Source organism: Olea europaea, unplaced genomic scaffold (genome assembly GCF_002742605.1).
Source record: "Olea europaea var. sylvestris unplaced genomic scaffold, O_europaea_v1 scaffold3161, whole genome shotgun sequence".
Lineage (NCBI taxonomy): Eukaryota > Viridiplantae > Streptophyta > Magnoliopsida > Lamiales > Oleaceae > Olea > Olea europaea.
The window spans coordinates 36,750-56,546 of record NW_019250410.1 but is presented as its reverse complement, the minus strand read 5'-3'; the positions used below and the strand labels follow the sequence as shown (position 1 = coordinate 56,546).

Here is a 19,797-nt window from a genome sequence, read left to right as displayed (position 1 = left end):
GCCGTTGATACAATGCTCATCATCACACCACAACAAGCTAGGCCTGCAAGAACCCCGCCATGATCGAGGCCGACCCAAGCACTGAAAACTAGGATAGCGACTTTTCCGTAGTTTGAGGCCAATGACCAATCTGTTAGGCCACATCCATATGCATTGCAGAAGGCTAGAACTGGAGCAATTACATAGGCCACCAGTATGTGATACCTGTTAGATTTATTGTGCCATTAATAAACATAGTTTAATCCAAAACAAATTTGTAAATATTGAAAATAAAAATATGCTAGTCCACGTAAAATATTCCAACTATACCATTTGAGCTGGTGGAAGATCTGTGGTACAACACCAATAGACAGAGCTGCCAAGAGTACGTAGCCGCCCATGGCTACATAATTAGGGATTTGGTCTTTCAAGAAATAGGTAGTTCTTGTTTTTTCGTCATAGTCTCCTCCGGTGCTTTCACGCTCACTATTAGATTTCTCCGACTTGCGATTAATGAAACTTTTCGAAGTGACAATGATCATGTAAACAACGTGGAACAGTCCATCACCAAGCATCATGGCAATGGCAAGAAAAACCTGTTGAGATCAACACAAATCGAATAATTTGAGTCACAATGATAATTTGAATAATACTATACAGTTCACATTACAAGTCATTATATATAGAATATATGACTTACCCTGTATCCTTGGATGCCATGAAGACTGCTTGCAGATAAATCAGCACTATACCAACTGCCTTTCTTGGACTCAATCAGAGGCCACATGATTCCCCATGAAACAATGGCTCCAACAAGTAATGAGACATTCACCAAGTAAGGGCAAATCATACCAACACCAACGTATGTCGATGAGAAATCAAAATAGAACCTGTGGCGGGAAGGATATATCAATTTTCTTTTCAAACATCACATTTGGTTAAATTAATTATCTGACAATCTTGTAACTTGACAGAAAATCTATAAACTCAACCATAATCCATATATACTTAAAAGAAAGAATGCCATGTCGTTTTCGTTTAGAAAACTTGTGGAAAAAATTGTCACATTGAGTAACAAGCAAATTTTAGCAATAAAATTATCTTTCCTCCATTATCAAAGTTATATTTAACTTTCTTGAATTGTTAGTTCATGGTAGGTAATTAAGTATAGTATACTCCACTTCGAGTATTGTTAATTATCTTTAATTCTATTTAGCTCAGCAAAGAAGTCTAAATTTGCAGAAAGAATAGGATAGGCTGCTAATCTTCAATAGCTCTACGTACAATGTTAGCTCAATAATTTAGCACACAATACTGGACAAAACAATGGATCAGATTTTAAATTCATTTTCATCTTTAATCTTTTACGCTGTTGTCTAGTCTAATACAGTAAATATGTACCAAGTTTTCTTTACCATNATTTTAAATTCATTTTCATCTTTAATCTTTTACGCTGTTGTCTAGTCTAATACAGTAAATATGTACCAAGTTTTCTTTACCATCTAAGCAATGTCTATTGGTCAAGAAAACAAGTAGGTTTCAACACATAAATATGATAAATCATTTATTATAAGCATCTAGATAGGAAAATTAAAAACTAAATAAATAAATACCTTTGTTTAAAGGCCTGAAGACCGAAAGTCGGGAAGCTACTGAAACCACATCCATCGGCAGCTGCGAAAAACCACTGGAAACACGCAAACAGAAAGCTAAAGCAGAAGGACTTGAAAAGTGTCATAACTTGTTTCCTGCATTCGAAGAACAGATTATTCAGTATAATAACATAAGTTATGACAGAAAAAAATAAATTCAGAGTTAAATTATCTATATACTTGGCCAGCTTTTCTCCTTTTCGAGTGTGGAAGCTATTGATAAGATATGCAGTTGCGGTTCCACTGGGATACGTCAATTTGTACTTCAAGATCATCATCTGATCAGAAAATTTCAAAGAAAATTATAATTTTTCTAATTAATTGATGACTATAGTAATCTTCAATAAGTACATAAACGCTTCATATAGTATTATGTATATACCTTTCTTAAAGGAACTATTGAGAATAGACCAACAAAGCTGACAATAAAAAGGAATCCAATTATCCAGCCAAGAGATAGTTTCTTCACATTCACTGGGGTATTGCCTGCATCTGCTTGAGCTGCTATCGTTGCACTCATTCCTAACAGATAACTCGCTGTCCCACCTGAAATTTTTTTAACACACTTATAATTTAACATTGAACAAGTTGCAATGATTAAATTTCATAATCTTTCTAGTTAAAATTCCAAAGTAGCATATATACTTTACAGTATCCATTGTCCAATGAAAAACAGTTAATTAACATAGAAAGATACCCTAAAAAAATCCAATTTTTCTTTTCCATTAAATAATGACAATTTTTCCAAGTTAATTCCAAAGAGGTTGTTTGATTCCCATTTTTCTCAAAATCCATCTTTCGTTCTCTTCTTTTCAACCACGCATTTTTGAATACAAGATATACAAAAACAACAAGCAAATAAATAAATAATAAAAAAAAAAAAAAAAAAAAGCTTTCCAAATTGATCGTGATAACATTTTGAAACCAAATCATTAAGAGAAATCAAATAACTACTTACTGCTAAAAGCGATCCCAGAAGAGGCAACCACACAGGTTTGAATCACAGTGTTTTCTTGTCTGGTAAAAGGCTGCTTCAACATACCGCACCTTTCAAGCAGAACCGTCCATGCCTTAACAATGGCGAATCCAAGGAGGCCAGCCGCCACGTTAAGCGAAGGAATCACTCCAGTGGTGAGATTGAGTTTGCATACGATAATATTGAAAACAAAACTCAAAATAATACTCGTAAAAGCAGCTCTCATTGTTATCTGCTTATGCCATGGCGGAACCTCTACATCATTGAACGCATTTTCTACCTCCAATCCATTATTTTTATCGCCTTCATCAATTTCAGGGAGTCCTTGTTCTACTTCTCCCGCTCTCTCCCGCATATTGCTTATTCTTAACTGATTCTCTTTCTACGTAAATTATAAACCCTAAGCCTAGTTTTGTATTGCGACTTAACAGACTAATTACTCTCTTGATTTTGATGTTGAAACACAAAAGAGTATGATGAGATTTAGATTTACAAAGGCTGAACTACGTCTATATATATATAGAGTGATGGGAGAATCCCAGTGAGTCTGGAATTCCACCCGGTGTAGGAGAAACTGACGGGAATTCCGAAGGTTCAATGAATTGGATTTCTTTAGAATCCATGTTTGCTTAGTTTCACGGTTAAAATTCACTTATATAACTATAAGTAGTACTACGATTACATAATAGTTTAAACTTTATTATATATTAAAGCTTAGACAAACACGACTAAATTATGAGCCTATTTGGGAGTGATTTTAAGAATTGATTTTTTGACCGTTAGAAGAAAAGTGCGGTCTATCTGTGAGAGAAGAAGTGAAATATGATGGCTGAAATAGTGAAATAACAGTCCAAAAATCAATTTTTTGGGTGAAAAAATTGGGCCCAAACAAGTATATTTCTTAAATAAGTTACTAATTTGAAATGTTTTTCTTATTCTATGTTAAAATAAGTAATTTATATTTAGCTTTTTCATAATTTACTTATTTATGTTTTGAAATTTACTTATTTACTTATATGTGCATTTTGAAAAACTTAGCCTCCGTCTCGGAAGAATTTATAAATAGATAAAAATGATTAGTGAACATGAATTTTATTTGGGATTTCATTGAAATATGTGATGACAAGTAACATATTGATCAATTTGTCGAACTGAAGTTTACACATATGCACGGAATATAAAATATAATTTGGTAACTATCTATCAAAATTGCATGAATTTCATGAAAAAGTATTTTTGGCGGTATCAATAATGGATAATAGTTCTGATTAAATTTGGAAGTCAAAATCTAAATTTGTAAAGGGATTGTCGAAATCCGAAACATTGCAGAAAATGGAATGTTTGTTGATCAAAATTGTCTATTATTGCACTTCTTGATTATAGCTTGAAGTTGAGTCCTAAATGTAACTGAAGATTGACCAACTTGAATCAAATATGGAAACTTTTGATTTTACACGCTAATACTTTTAAGATTATTTTCTAAAAAATTGAGAAAATTAAAATAAAGAGGTAACTTTTAAGGAGAAATTAAAATGTGTCAATCACTTTTCGATTTCTAGTTAACGTTTAGTTTTTTCAAAGATACTCTCTCCATTCCATTTATGTATGTAAGTTTGTTTTTCACATGAACTAAGAAATCTTATTCAATGTTATTGAAAAAGCAATTTTGTTAAGGGTGGACATGGTTTCATTTGGTGTTGACTCTAAGATAACTTAACCGAACCATAAACTAATAATTTTCTTGATAATAGAATCAAATGGTTTTTTTAAAGGTATGGAACCAAACCAAACCGATCCATTCGGTTCTGGATTGGTTTGGTCCGATTCTAGTTCTATTATTTAAACTTTCAGACTTACGCCATATCCATAAACTAGTAATATATACTTAAATAAAAAATATAAGTATCAAACATTTAGCAAATTCAAATTATCAGTCATCAAGATTTCAAAAATTCAAACTAACAAACAAAATATAAATGAATGCTTCTTTGCCAAAAGTTAATAATATCAAGTTTCATCGTCATCCTCCATCCAATCAATTCCTTTACATAAAACCATCAAATCCTATATGAGAAAAATGAAATATGAAACTGAAATATAAAATTAAAACTTGAAACTAATAATAGGGATGGTGACAAAATGACCAACCCAATAAACTTAGCCCTTACCATCCAGACAACCATTATCCGTTTAATACTCAATTACTTGTGCTGTAACTTTAAGAAACTCTACAAACATAATTCAAAATAAACAAAAATAAATTAAAATCGTTTACAATTAATTCTTAAGTGAAAATATTTTATAAAACTTTTATTACCAGACTCAATTTCTTCGTAGAACTCTGTCTTCTTAATGCAAATTCTATCTTGACTTACTCTCAAATGTATAGATTTTTCTCATAACCAATCTTGGGTACAAATTAAAGCCTCAACTATTATAGGAGTTAAATTACTCCTAAAACAATTAAGAATGCGTCCTCTTGTACTAATTGTCAACTTAGAAGCAACTGTAGATACATAAATGTCGAGCACATCTCTTGCAATATTTGATAAAATTTTAAATCTTGGAGTATTTATCTTCCACCAATTCAAAATATCAAATTTGCATCAGCTGCATCTTCATCTGGTTCCATCAAATATCTTTGAATATCATCTTTTCCAAACAAACAGCCTTTGCTAGTTTTTAATTTCTTGTACCCGAAATCAAAATTATTAAAGTCATTCGAATCATCATCAGAACCATCCAACAAAGTCACTCCATCATTAGTATCACCACTACCACTGTCTTCATCAGTATTGCTTTCACATCCCTTGTACTAATTGTACAAAGTATACAATAATTTATCGACTTCATTTTTTGTGACTTCAACCATGTCAAAGTCATACATAATAGCAATAGAATGTACAACAAACTCCATTTCATATCTTGGATCAAGCACAATTGCTTCGTTTGAGGGATCTGTAGGGCATCGTTTGGAATTCTTAAGGTTTTGAATTTGAAGTAACATGCTTAATGGGTTGTACAAAAATAATAGCTATTAGAATGATTTCAATTAATACAAGATTAGATTCATATAAAAATAAAATTATAAATTAAGTTTGATTCTTGGTTTGGTTCTCGGTTCTAGTACTAGAACCAAACCAGAACCATAACCAAAATCATCCTTTTTTTTGTGGAACTGAATCGAACCGCTCAATTTGGTTTGGTTCTGGTTTGGTCTGGACATTTTGTCCACCCCTAATTTTTGTCAAGAACTTTTATAATCTATCCTTATTTATATTTGTACAATTTTAAAATTAAGTGGAGAAAATTGGTTATAACTAAGGAAATTAAATAAGGGCGTATTAATAAATGAACGAAACAAAACATTCTCAATAAAATAAAATAAAAAAAACATGATTATATAATTAGTTAAAAAAAAAGAAAGAAAGGAAAGTCGGCCTTTATAAATGAAATAGAGAGTATTATTTTCCCTTCAAGAATCTGCTGGTGCCACTAGACCAAAATAGTATTGTCATTGACTATGCTTTTAAACCTAGGTATCCCAATTCAAATTCTAATATATGTTTCATCAAAATTTAGGCATCGAATAACTTGAGCATTTTTAAAGATCATTAATTGGAAGAATTTTTATTGACTTTGGGGCGCATAAATATATGGGGCTCTTTAGAAATTTCAATGTGTCCTCGTATTTCAATGTTAGAGCTTCTAAATATGAAGTCAAATTTTTCGTACATTTGACCCAAAAAAAAAAAATTAAGTAAAAAACAAAAAATATAAAAATAATCTATAATAAATATCACATCAAGTCTATAAAATATTAAGACCTTGTTTAATTTGGATTAAAATATGATTTAATCTTAGTCAAAATCAAATAATCAATATTAACCACATCTTTATGGATCCCACAACTTTTCAACGACATATTTCAAAAATTTCTATCATAATCTATTAAAAAATTTAATTTCAATTTCCACCAAACACATCTAAATACCACATCAAGTGAGAATAATTTTTTGGACGATTTTAATCCTTCTATAATTTTATTATTTCAATAATATCTTAATTTTCATTTTTTAATATGTAATAAATATTGTACAATCCTTGTCATGTACGAATTCCATGTTATTAATTCTTAATCAATTTATATTCACATTAACCTAGACTCAATGAATCTTGATTTTATGAATCTCAATTTTCATGAATTTAGAATTATTATAGATTAATTTATTTCTATTTATGTATCTATGAATTTTAATGCATGTTTAAATTCATGTATTAGTAATTAATTCTTATGTATCAAATGTAGCATGAAAATGATGCTCATTTGTAGTATTTCATCATCGCAAAAAAATTGAATCATGGAAGTTAAGTTTTGAGAGTACAATTTTATTCTTTTAAATTTCTATCGGAAATTTTATCTTCTTTACTTCATTTGAAACTCATCAAATCCTCCTAACAAATTGGTATCAAATATTATATTTACGGTACTTATAAAGTTGGAGGGAAAATAAAATGAGAAATTTCTCAGTTATTGGAATGTGAAATCGAAAGATGAATCAGTTCATTATGCTTTAAAAACCATATTCCCAGACTAATGACATGTCTTCAGTCGTAAAATATTTTACATATATTTTGTATATATTCAGAATGGAAAGCAGTGGAATATTTTGTTGGAATAATTAATAATTCTATATGTGGGCTTCACATTCGATTGCAAAATTTTACGGGTTAGATATATAGCTCATAATGATAATTGTGTTTGGGTCAAATTTATTAAGTGATCAATTGGGCCTTTTACACCTTACGGGTTGTAATTAATTTGAGGGAAGAGTTCACATTTCAGGCTTTAAGTTTGCCTCAATTCAAAAATCAAGTAAATACTTTTAAAATTCAAAAATCAGGTACATATTTAATTAATTAAAATTTTTTATTAAATATAGATAATAAAGTCACAGTTACACGATTAATAATCACATATTCATAATTATAGGTCACAGATTTATTTACTGATCACATATCGACAAATTAATTGATTAAATGATTATTTCGTAGTCACAAATCAAAAATTTTGTCAGTCACATATTATTTGGAAGTCACAGATCATTCGAATTACAAGTCACATGTCACAGTTTATCGGTCACAAATTATTTTGGTCACAGTTATCAAATTTTAAGTTTGAATTGGTCACAGGTGATCAAATAGTTGGTCACAGATCAAATATTAGGTCATATTTTATACCACCACTACCACTTTCCACCACACTCACGCCATCCCTGTCGTCGGCCACCATCTCGCCGTCGACACTAACAATCTACCACCACCATCAGTTTCACTACCAACAAGAATCATCCAATTCCCTCGACACAACCAAAACAAGACCACCACCACCACGACTCCAACCAAAAAAACACAACAATCAGTATCACCACTACCCCAACACCATACCACAACCACCACTGCAGATCCACCTCCACCGCCCCCAAAAACCACCATAATAGCCACCACCACGAGCGCCACCACCTTCACAGTCACAAAATCACCGCCACCACCAAACAGTCAAACCAACACCACCATATCTCGCACCAATCCATCCACAACCACAGTCGCCACTTCCATGACCATGACCATCACCACTACCTTACCATCGCCAACCAACATCACAACCACCATCACCCAAAAACCAACAACAAGCAGCCACCAATACGGCAAATCATTAACTGCAGATCGAAAAAGAGAAAGAGATAACATATTAACACCCAAAAACCCCAAATCCACTCCCCGCGTCGGCACCAATCACCATTTGCCATCATTCGCACCGGTCGCCCTATCAGCAGTCCCTAAATTAGCAGCAGGCGCCGCCGCCACAAAGCCCCAACCCACCGTATCCAACATCGCCACTGCTGAAAAATCGCGGCGGCACTCACAGCGATGGAAGAATTACCACGGCACTCACATTCGCGGGTCCAAGAGAAGAAGGTGATCGCACTGGAGAGGAGGTTTTACTGGTTGCTGTGGCGACCGGCAATGAATTTCGATCGGAGGCCATGGAGTTAGAGAGAGAGAGAGAGAGAGAGAAGAGATTAGTGAGAGAATGAAGAATGATGAAAATATTAGGGTTGGGGAATTAAATTTGAATATTTAATATTTAATTATTATATCAAAACCTGATTTTTGAACAATGAAATTTGGTTCCTGATTTTTGAACTGTGATCTTTAAAAATCTGGAATTATGTAATTTCCACTTAATTTGATGTGGTAATTTAAAGTATGTGGGTCGAAAATAAACCCTAATTAGAACTCTAATCGTAATGGGACGGCTCAAATTATTTTCTATATATAAAGGCTAGGTCCCCTCTCCTCTCCATATGTTTCATTAGCTTGTCCCATTGATAGCTATTACTTTGTGAGAAGCAAGGAGGGAAAGATTTTGACTGCTATTACAATTATAATTCATATCAACAATGGCTTCCGTAGGTATGAATTCGTTTCTATTAATTTATTATATGGTGATTCTTGATTCTTAGCATGATTATAAATAAATATTAACAATTAGTATCAGAGCTTTCATGCTAAGATCAGAATCCATCATTAAAACAATATTCTTTCTTTGAATGAATAATTTTAAAGTTTTTGCTACCCATCAATTTAAGAGGCTGTTTGGGAGTGATTTTGAGAATTGATTTTTTGACCGTTAGGAGAAAAGTGGGGTCCACTTGTGAGAGAAGAAGTCAAATATGACGGTTGAAAGAGTGAAATAACGGCCAAAAAATCAATTTTTGGGTAAAAAAATCGGGCCCAAACAGGTCCTTATCTTTGGAATTGTTATGTTAACCCTAATTAGAACTCTAATCGTAATGGAACGGCTCAAATTATTTCCTATATATAAAGGCTAGGTCCCCTCTCCTCTCTATATGTTTCATTAGCTTGTCCCATTGATAGCTATTACTTTGTGAGGAGCAAGGAGGGGAAGATTTTGACTGCTATTACAATTATAATTCATATCAACAATGACTTCCGCAGGTATGAATTCGTTTCTATTAATTTATTATATGGTGATTCTTGATTCTTAGCATGATTATAAATAAATATTAATAATTAGTATCAGAACTTTCATGTTAAGATCAGAATCCATCATTAAAACAATATTCTTTCTTTGAATGAATAATTTTAAAGTTTTTGCTACCCATCAATTTAAGAGGCTGTTTGGGAGTGATTTTGAGAATTGATTTTTTGACCGTTAGGAGAAAAGTGGGGTCCACTTGTGAGAGAAGAAGTCAAATATGACGGCTGAAAAAGTGAAATAATGGTCAAAAAATCAATTTTTTGGGTAAAAAAATCGGGCCCAAACAGGCCCTTATCTTTGGAATTGTTATGTTTTCAAAGTTTAAACTAATAATGAGGTTCAACTTTCCACGTGTTCTGTGGAATACAGATTCATTGAATAAACATGGGTAAAGATATCCAAAATCCCAACCGTTTCTAGAACTAAGTCTACAAACAGAATGTGCAAAACACTACCTCTCTCACCTCTGTATTTCTCAAACCATTGAATGAAGGAATTAATTCAACTTGCCAATTGCCAATTGATGGTAATGTCAAAACCCAAATCAATTATCATTATAGTTGGTTGTCGGCTATTCCTTTTTTTTTTAGTTGTCAGTATTTCATTTTTATTTTTATTTTTATTTTTATTTTTTCCTTTGATGAATTAATTGGGATGAGAATTGATGTTGTTGAAGGAAGAACTCTATTGAACTTGGAATAGAAGAAAAAGAGCCAGCAGCCATTGTTATATGTTTGCATATTTTTATTTTTATTTTTATTTTTTTCCCTTTTCTTATTAATGTTGAATCCGTATGATGTTTAAGAAGGAATCGAATCTATATGATGTGCAAATCGGACATTGGTTTTTGTTAGGGTTTGAGAAAGAAGCAAAATTGGGCGGTGGAATTAAGGCTGTTTCGGTCGGCTATGATGTTTTTGGGGGAGGGGGTCTCTCTTGCAATTAATGAGATGAGAGGCCCCTGTCTGCAATTAAAGATTGGGGTTAAGATTGTAAATAATAAAAGGAGGACATGTCATCTAATTTATATAATTAAAAGGGCCTATTAATAATTTTAGACCAGGGGTCATGTTGCAAATTTTTAAATGGCTTTTGACGCTAAAAAATCCAATTTTGACCCAAATTAAAAATTTTATTTAAAATTGACCCGTTTAAAATAATAATAATAATAATTGACAACTTTTATATTTTCGTTAAATGTATAATTATTGTTGTTATTATTTGTTCGTTTAAATTTCGCCTTTTATTTATTAAAATTTTGTTGCCAATTTTAGTTCTCAATCACATGTGAATTTTGCCATTCATCGATTAATGATTATAATTGTACCATGATTATTATTTTGTGATTGAATTTATCTATGGGCCTTGCGACGATTCATGTTTTCCCACTAAGAGAAATATTTTGAAATAAAAATGGGTGGTAGCTGCCAAAGTGGCACACTCATTATTATTTATTCGATTTTCTCTACAATAAAAATACATATATTTTTGCCAACAACTTTTGATTTATTGTATATAATATCTTGCCCAAAGGTGTTATTATATGTAATATTTTTGGAAAATGACATGAGAAAGCTAACGAGCTTATTTTGGTTTAGAAATTTCCTTCTGCCTAAAGGTGTTGGTGTTTCGAAAATCAGTGTAATTTTGTTAACTGGCTGCATGATGTGTTTTAAGAGTACCTTATAGCATGTTGTATTGTCGACCCAAAGGTGACTTTATGATGATGCACCTAGGCTCTTACCGTAATAAAATTCATATGTTTCGATTTAAATTACGGATTATCTAATTAATAGCCCATATTAATTAGTTAGATATTTCATCATCCATTTGATTGCATGCATTAAGTTTGGATGATATTAAGAGTGTGATATTTTATATTTCCACAGTTTATAATGTCTCATCTTTTTCGAATTAATTGTCTGCTATTGAAACATTGACTGGGAATAACTATGTGAGATGGAAACGAGACGTAGAAATAGCACTTGGTCTTTTGGGCTTGGATTTTATAATGAAGAAAAAGATTGAAAAACGCACGGATAAGAGTACCGTTGAATATGTAGTCGAGCATGAAAAGTGGGAAAGGGCTAACAAACTCTGTTTGAAAATCATTTAGTGATCGATATCTGATTCCATTATAGGTGTCATCCCTAATAATAAAAATGCCAAAAGTTTTATGGATGCCATAGGAGAAAAATTTGTTGAGTTTGATAAAGCCGAAACTGGGGATCTGATGGATAAATTTATGAGAATGAAATATGATGGTACAAGTGGTGTTAGGGAGCATGTCATGAAAATGATAAATATATCATCTAAGCTAAAGGCTCTTGACATTCCCATTGCGGAGCCTTTCCTGGTCTATCATGTTTTGAATAGCCTTCCTAGCAAGTTTAATCAGCTTAAGGTTGCTTATAATACTCAGCGGGATAAGTGGAATTTGAATGACCTCATAGCAATGTGTGCCCAAGAAGAGTATAGGATGCGCCGTGAAACTGTTGAAACTGTGCAATTAGCTTTTCAGCCATCACAGAATAAGGGGCCTTCTCATAATCATAAATTTAAGTTTCATAAGGGTAATAAGTCCCATCGAAGTCAGTAGAATAATAATTTTAGTGGTCCCAAAGGAGTTATAAAGAAAAATGATCAATACAAATTCTGTAAAAAGAAGGGTCACTGGCAGAAAGACTGTTTTAAGTTCAAAACTTGTTTGGAAAAGAAGAAGAGTTCTTCAGGTATTCTCTTGGCCTTAGTTTGTTTTGAGTGTTCTTTAATAGATGTACCTTTAAATTCTTGGTGGTTAGACTCGGGAGCTAGTATTCATATTGCGAATTCCTTGCAGGGGTTCATAAGCAAACGGAGGCCAAGTGAGAATGAAGTGAGTTTGAGCGTTGCAAATGGATTCCAAGTGAAGGTTGAATTCATAGGAGCAGTGAAGTTAACTTTAGAGTCTGGTTTTTATCTTGTTTTGAAAAATACAGTTTATGTACCGCAGATGAGACGAAATTTAATTTCTATACCAAAACTTGATGCTTGTGGTTTTACATTTAATTTTGGTAATGGAATGATTAAATTATTTAATGATTCTCGTTTGATTGGGAATGACATTTTATGTGATGGTTTATATAAATTATCTTTGGCTTCTTTTGGTGATGTCTCGTGTGTTACAAATGTATCAAAGAAAATGGCTTTAATTCGTGAATCATCCTCTATGTTGTGGCATAAGCGATTGGGTCATATTTCTAAGGATAGAATGGAAAGATTAGTAAAAGATGAGATATTTCCTTCCTTAGACTTCTCCGATTTTGACACCTGTATAGATTGTATAAGAGGAAAGTTAACTAAGTCTACGAGGAAGTGTTCGACTAGGAGTAATGAAAGTTTGGACTTAATTCACACTGATATCAGTGGACCTTTAATTTCCACTATATGTGGGAATAAATATTTCATAACTTTCATTGATGATTTCTCATGATATGGATATGTTTATTTGATTAACGACAAATCACATACACTTGAGAAATTCAAAATTTTCAAACTGGAAGTAGAGAAACAATGGGAGAAAAATATCAAAGTTGTAAGATCTGACCGAGGTGGTGAGTACTATGGGAAATATGACAAGTCTGGTCAAAATATGGGTGATTTTACAAAATTTTTACAAGAGTGTGGAATAGTGCCCCAATACACCATGCCAAGGACACCTGAGCAGAATGGTGTTTCTGAAAGACGTAATCGAACTCTAAAAGATATGGTTAGAAGTATAATGAGTAGAACAAATTTGCCTGAATATTTGTGGGGTGAAACCTTGAAAACAGCTATGTATATTTTGAACAGAGTTCCAAGTAAAGCTGTTGCAAAGACACCTTTTGAATTATGGATAGGACGTAAGCCAAGTATGGCCCACTTTAAAGTTTGGGAATGTCTAGCCGAGGTTAGGATTTATAATCCATTTGAAAAGAAATTAGACCCTAAATCAACTCCTGGCTACTTTATTGGGTATCCAGATAGATCAAAGGGATATAAGTTTTACTGTCCAAATCGCGGCACTAGAATTGTGGAGTCCATTACTGCTAAGTTTCTGGAGAACGATTTTGGAGACGGTAGGAGTTCCACGTTGAGAGAAATTCTTGTTGAACTCAATCAAGTTGTTGTTCCAATTCCCATCATACAAGAAAGAGTTGGTTCCTAACCAATTGAAATTGTTAATGAAGAATCGAGGAACCAGGAGGAATCTCTAATTCCTCAAACAACGATTGAATCGGTTCCTGAACCACAAGTTAGGAGATCACAAAGGGAAAGAAGATCTGCATTGCCCAGTGATTATGTTACATATTTATTGGAGAGCGATTTTAATATTGGGCATATTGTTGATCCTGTAACTTATAATCAAGCATTGACAAGTCCTAAGGCAGATAAATGGATAGCTGCCATGGAAGATGAAATGAATTCCATGGGAAGAAATAAAGTTTGAGATCTTGTTGAACTTCCTCCAGATGCTAAGGCTGTAGATAACAAGTGGATCTTCAAAAGTAAATTAGATTCAAAAGGAAATGTTGAACGAAAGAAAGCAAGATTGGTTGCAAAAGGCTTCACTCAGTGAGAGGGCATTGATTATGTTGAAACCTTCTCCTCTGTTTTGTCAAAAGATTCTTTTCGAATTATCATGGCTCTTGTGGCACACTATAATTTGGAGCTTCATCAAATGGATGTTAAGACAGCATTTTTGAATGGAGATCTTTCTGAAATGGTTTATATGAAACAGCCTGAAGGTTTTGTTGTGAAAGGAAAAGAGAACTTGGTATGTAAGTTAAACAAATCATTATAAGGACTTAAGCAAGCATCTCGACAGTGGTATTTGAAATTTGATGAGGTTGTGACATCTCTTGGTTTTGTCGAAAATAATATTGATCAATGCATTTATCTTAAAACCAGTGGGAGAAATTTTATTTTCCTTGTATTGTATGTTGATGACATTCTACTTGCTAGCAGTAACTTAGGGCTGCTTCATGAGATAAAGAAAATATTGTCTGCTAATTTTGAGATGAAAGATCTTGGGAAGCTTCCTATGTACTTGGCATTGAAATACATCGTGATAGAAATCGTGGTTTATTGGGACTTTCTCAAAAAGCTTATATACAACGTGTTCTAGAAAGGTTTAATATGCAGAATTGTGCACCTGGTGATGTACCTATCATAAAAGGAGATAAGTTTAACAAAACTCAATGTCCAAGGAATGAGTTGGAAAGGGAGTCTATGAAGATGATCCCATATGCTAGTGCTGTGGAGAGCTTGATGTATGCTCAAGTTTGCACTAGACCGGATATAGCCTATACAGTAAGTGTCCTTAGCAGATTTCAATCTAATCCAGGACAAGAGTATTGGAAAGCAGCTAAGAAAGTTATGAGATATTTGAAGAAAACTGAAAATTATATGCTTACATTCCAACACACAAATCATCTTAAGGTGGTAGGATATTCAGATTCTAATTTTGTTGGATGTCAAGATGATTTGAAATCAACCTCAGGTTACATTTTTACATTAGCTGATGGTGCCATTTCTTGGAAAAGTGCTAAACAGACTTTAGTGGCATCTTCTACTATGCAAGCTGAATTTGTAGCATGTTATGGGGCTACAGTCCAAGTCGTTTGGTTAAGAAATTTCATCTCTGGCTTGAAAGTTGTTGATTCCATCTCAAAACCGATCACCATCTACTGTGATAACAGTGCAGCAGTATTCTTTTCAAAGAATAATAAAAGTTCTGGTGGATGAAAACATATTGACATCAAATATTTGGTTGTTAGAGACAAAGTCAAAGAAGGACAAACGAAAATAGAGCATATCAATATAGAGGCGATGGTTGCTAATCCCTTGACTAAGGGATTCGCTCCAAAAGTTTTTAAGACAGATGTTACTAATATGGGTATTGTGGAAACATTTGATGTTTTTGGTTAGTGGGAGTTATTTATGTAAAGAACTACGTTTTGTGTTTGATCCCTTTACGGGGTACGTAGGCAACCCATATGTTTCGGGTACAGCCCCTTCTGACAATAAATTATTTTCCCCTATCCATGGACTATTTTGAGCATGCATTTGACTTATGTCTTTTATTATAATATTATTGTGATCTTGAGATATGACGTATAAAGACATAAGATGAGTCTCTCTTAGAGACATGTGGCTTCATTTTGATTCGAAGCATTATGAGAACCAATATGAGTTAGAACAGTTTTTTTATCACATTTGGTGCTAAGTTCATACCACATACTACCACATTGGTTGAAGGATGGGGATCCATGTCGATAAGGATGTTGACATTTGTAACTGTGGAATGGTCTTACATCTCTGAAATTGGTGTAATGACTTCCATGTTCGGTGTTAATATTCTTGTTGGACCAGATCATGTTACGTAAGATGTTATCATTGGAGCTATACTTTTGTGGCCACCTATATAGTCTAACCCGGGTGTTAAAACTTTGTTATGACAATCAAATGTTTGTCCAAGTGGGAGAATGTTGGAATAATTAATAATTCCATATGTGGGCTTCACATTCGATTGCAAAATTTTACGGGTTAGATATATGGCTCGTAATGATAATTGTGTTTGGGCCAAATTTATTAAGTGATCAATTGGGTCTTTTACACCTTACGGGTTGTAATTAATTTGATGTGGTAATTTAAAGTATGTGGGTCGGAAATAAACCCTAATTAGAATTCTAGTCGTAATGGGACGGCTCAAATTATTTCCTATATATAAAGGCTAGGTCCCCTCTCCTCTCCATATGTTTCATTAGCTTGCCCTATTGATAGCTATTACTTTGTGAGGAGTAAGGAGGGGAAGATCTTGACTGCTATTACAATTATAATTCATATCAACAATGGCTTCCACAGGTATGAATTCGTTTCTATTAATTTATTATATGGTGATTCTTGATTCTTAACATGATTATAAATAAATATTAACATATTTTGCATAATCCTCTCCAGCTTTTACAAACTAATTTGGTATTTATATGCCAAGAAGCAGCAAAGGAGTTTCTTGAAGTACTTATGTCTACAATTCAGAAGGAAAAGGAACTTAGCTGGTCTATGTTTATGTTTTGCATCAAAGAAATATTAAGTAGCTTCTTATGAGAAGAAACCAATATAATTTCTCCTGCAAATGATGAAATTATAACAAATTTTGGTTGTGGAGTCTTTTCATATCTATGTGATTTGTGTTGAGTCCAAATTGTAATTGACAATTTAAGTCAAAATCAAGTCCTAGTTAAAATGTATTAGAAGTTTATTGAGTTAAAAGTTAAAGTCAAAATAGTTAAGGATTGGTAGTATAAATCTTGAAGGAATCCAAGATGTCAATGATGTCCAAGAAGATCACATATGATTACGGAAATGCAATTAGAAGTCTAAAAAGTGTCAAAGAACCGCACAAGTTATGCTCAAAATTCTCAGTTTCAATTTGCAACACACATTCACATAGAAAACATTCGAATTTAGAGAATGCTATTTTAGAGAAATTATAGCCCATTGAGTGAGCTTTCCAATGCATTTTGAATCACCTCAATCGGATATCACGAGAAAAGGTTATAATAAAAATACTGACCACTACTTAGCTGCCAATAGCCTGTCGCTGGCCTAGAGCTCGAGCCACGGGTCGACATCCAGAATTTTGTTTTGCTCCAAACACTAAGGGTCTGCTCTCTTCGTGTTTGAGTTTTTTTGTTTTGAGTTTTGAATTTGTTTTGGATTTTGTGTTTTGAGTGTCGATTTTGAAATTGTTAAAAATGCGTCCTTTTTGTCATTTTGAAAAAATGTTTCTAAAAACGTCAAAATGGAAAATATGTTTACTTGTAAATTTTGAGATTCACCACTGCCAACCAAAACACCGCCAGAACACCACCACCCTACGACAACACCACTGCTAATCGAAATCAATACAACCACCACTGCCAACCGGAATCACCACCAACAGTCACCACATCGCACCAGACTGGTGAAAAATTGTCACCACACAACACTAGATCAAAAAAAGCAAAAAATCCCCCAAACTAGCAGATGGAAAAGAGAGATAGGTCACGATAAATGGGTCGAAACAACCCCCAAACCAGCAGATCGAAAAAAGCAAAACACCACCAACCAAAATCGGAATCAACCGTTGGTACCAAAACCATCAACACCACTGCCAAAATCACCTTCGTCGACCACCGGTACCACCATCAACCAAGACCAAATCGCCACCACCAAGTTCAAGCAACAGAAGGACACAATTTTTCATCACAGCAATCGAAGAAATACAAGCCCCCAAAACGCCAGTTGAAGAGAGAGAAGATGGAGCTGAGCCCAAACCACCGGTCGCAACGCTGCTGAAGATGGAGACGTCGACGTCGACAAGAGAGAAGGAAGAGACACCAGAATGGAGAAGGAAGAATGAAGAGAGATGGGCAGACGGCTTCAATTCTCTCTCTCTCTCTCTTCTGTTTCCGTGTTTTCAACATTTGGGGGTTTTTGTGAAGAAAACAACCAAAACAAGGATTTTGTCATTTTCCGTTTTCTTCACAATTTTTTTTTTGTTTTCAAAAATTCGTTTTTGAAAACGGGAAAGAGAATACAATTTCACCATTTTGGAAAATCCAAAACAGAAAACGGGTTGAAAATGGTAAAGAGAACAGACCCTAATTTTCAATTACTTTTCATCACAAATACTTTCCCCTATATATATCATTCGCTATGAACATTCCAAAGAGTGTTGAATCATAATTATTCCGTAGAGATCATTCCTTTAAAGATTCAAATCACTTTCATTGATTTCAAGATTCAACCACCATATTAATTGATCATTAGATTCATCCATACTTGGATTTGTTTATAGAGCTATAAACATTCATATTAAATTAAAAATCAAAACTCACAAGATCATTGATCAAACACTAAATCTACTTTCGCCAATTAGCCTTCAGAGCTGTTGGAGTTTTAGAAAGAGGCGCTAGGAGTTTCGGCACTGTGGAACGAGGTTTCATTGGAAGAACGAGGCTCGTTCTTGGAGTTCCACTTAAGATAAACGACATCAGGGACCTGGAGCTAGTGTGAGGAGTACGCAGTCCAGGACGGCCAAGGTGATTACAAGAAGAAGGTCAGAAGGGACTAAGAGTTAGTCGGGTCTAGACCATACTGTAAGTCTCATTGTTTATAGTGGATTATTGACTGGCAAAGCATCTGAAGTTTTTACTCAATTGAGATTTCTCCGTGATCATCTTTGGTGTTCTTTACTGCTTTATTTATTGATTGTGGCATTCAAACCATAGAATAATTAAACTTGGTTGACTAATCACTTAGAAACAATTAAAAATGACTTGTTGCTTGTTAATTACTTATTTCTACACGTTGGGTCTAAATAAATAAATAAATCAGCTAATTAGAACTTTCAAGTACTATCAGAGCTTAATTGCAATCCTTGAACTAATTTTGTCTAGATGAGCAATCACATTTTGATCATGGACGTGATGAAAATATGGATATTAATGAGACTAATGACCAACTATATAAGGAGTCTTAAGTTACGTAAGGACCAGTGTTTAAGAAACTGAATAAGCTTAAATTAGAAAAAGAGATCCTTATAGTCAAACTTCAAGAGAGTCCACCAAAGGATCGAATGAATTAAGGGTTGAGAAAGAGTCTTTAGAAATTAGGGCTGGACAAAACTCACAACTCGAATCGAGCGGTTTTTCTTAAGTTAAATATCCAAACTGATATCTGAATCGAGAACCGATGAGTTTGATTCGATTCTCGTTCTAAATCAAGAACTGAATAAGAATCGAATTTTCCTAATTAATTTATTTTAAATAAGAAAAATTATTTTATTTTTTCTAAATAAATTTTTTAACTAGTTTATTTAGTTCAAACAAAAAAAAATGATTTTTTTTATTTATAATTTTCAGTTCAAAGCCAATTTAATCAAATTGACTTAAATTTTATCCAAGTCTGTCATTTTAGCGTAGTGTCATTTTCTACTGTTCCCAAAAAATCGAATTGAAGTTCGACAATGCCTCTCTTAATTATTTGGAGATCACTATCTTTTTCTTCCTGTAATTTTAACAATCAAATCAATAAAGAACTCAGCAAAAAGAGACGTA

The 19,797-nt window shown here is 33.4% G+C and overlaps 1 protein-coding gene across 1 annotated transcript; it reads right to left on the bottom strand.

The window, feature by feature from the left end:
• Positions 1-5: 5 nt before the first annotated feature.
• On the bottom strand, positions 6-3,203 carry LOC111385427 (probable metal-nicotianamine transporter YSL7; the record flags this gene model as incomplete). Its single annotated transcript, XM_023009808.1, has 7 exons — positions 2,590-3,203; positions 2,014-2,177; positions 1,812-1,909; positions 1,593-1,727; positions 680-869; positions 310-575; positions 6-204 (listed from the first exon to the last, which is right to left on the bottom strand). Coding segments are annotated over exons 1-7 (1,425 nt in total), but the record flags the coding sequence as incomplete, so codon positions are not given.
• Positions 3,204-19,797: the final 16,594 nt, after the last annotated feature.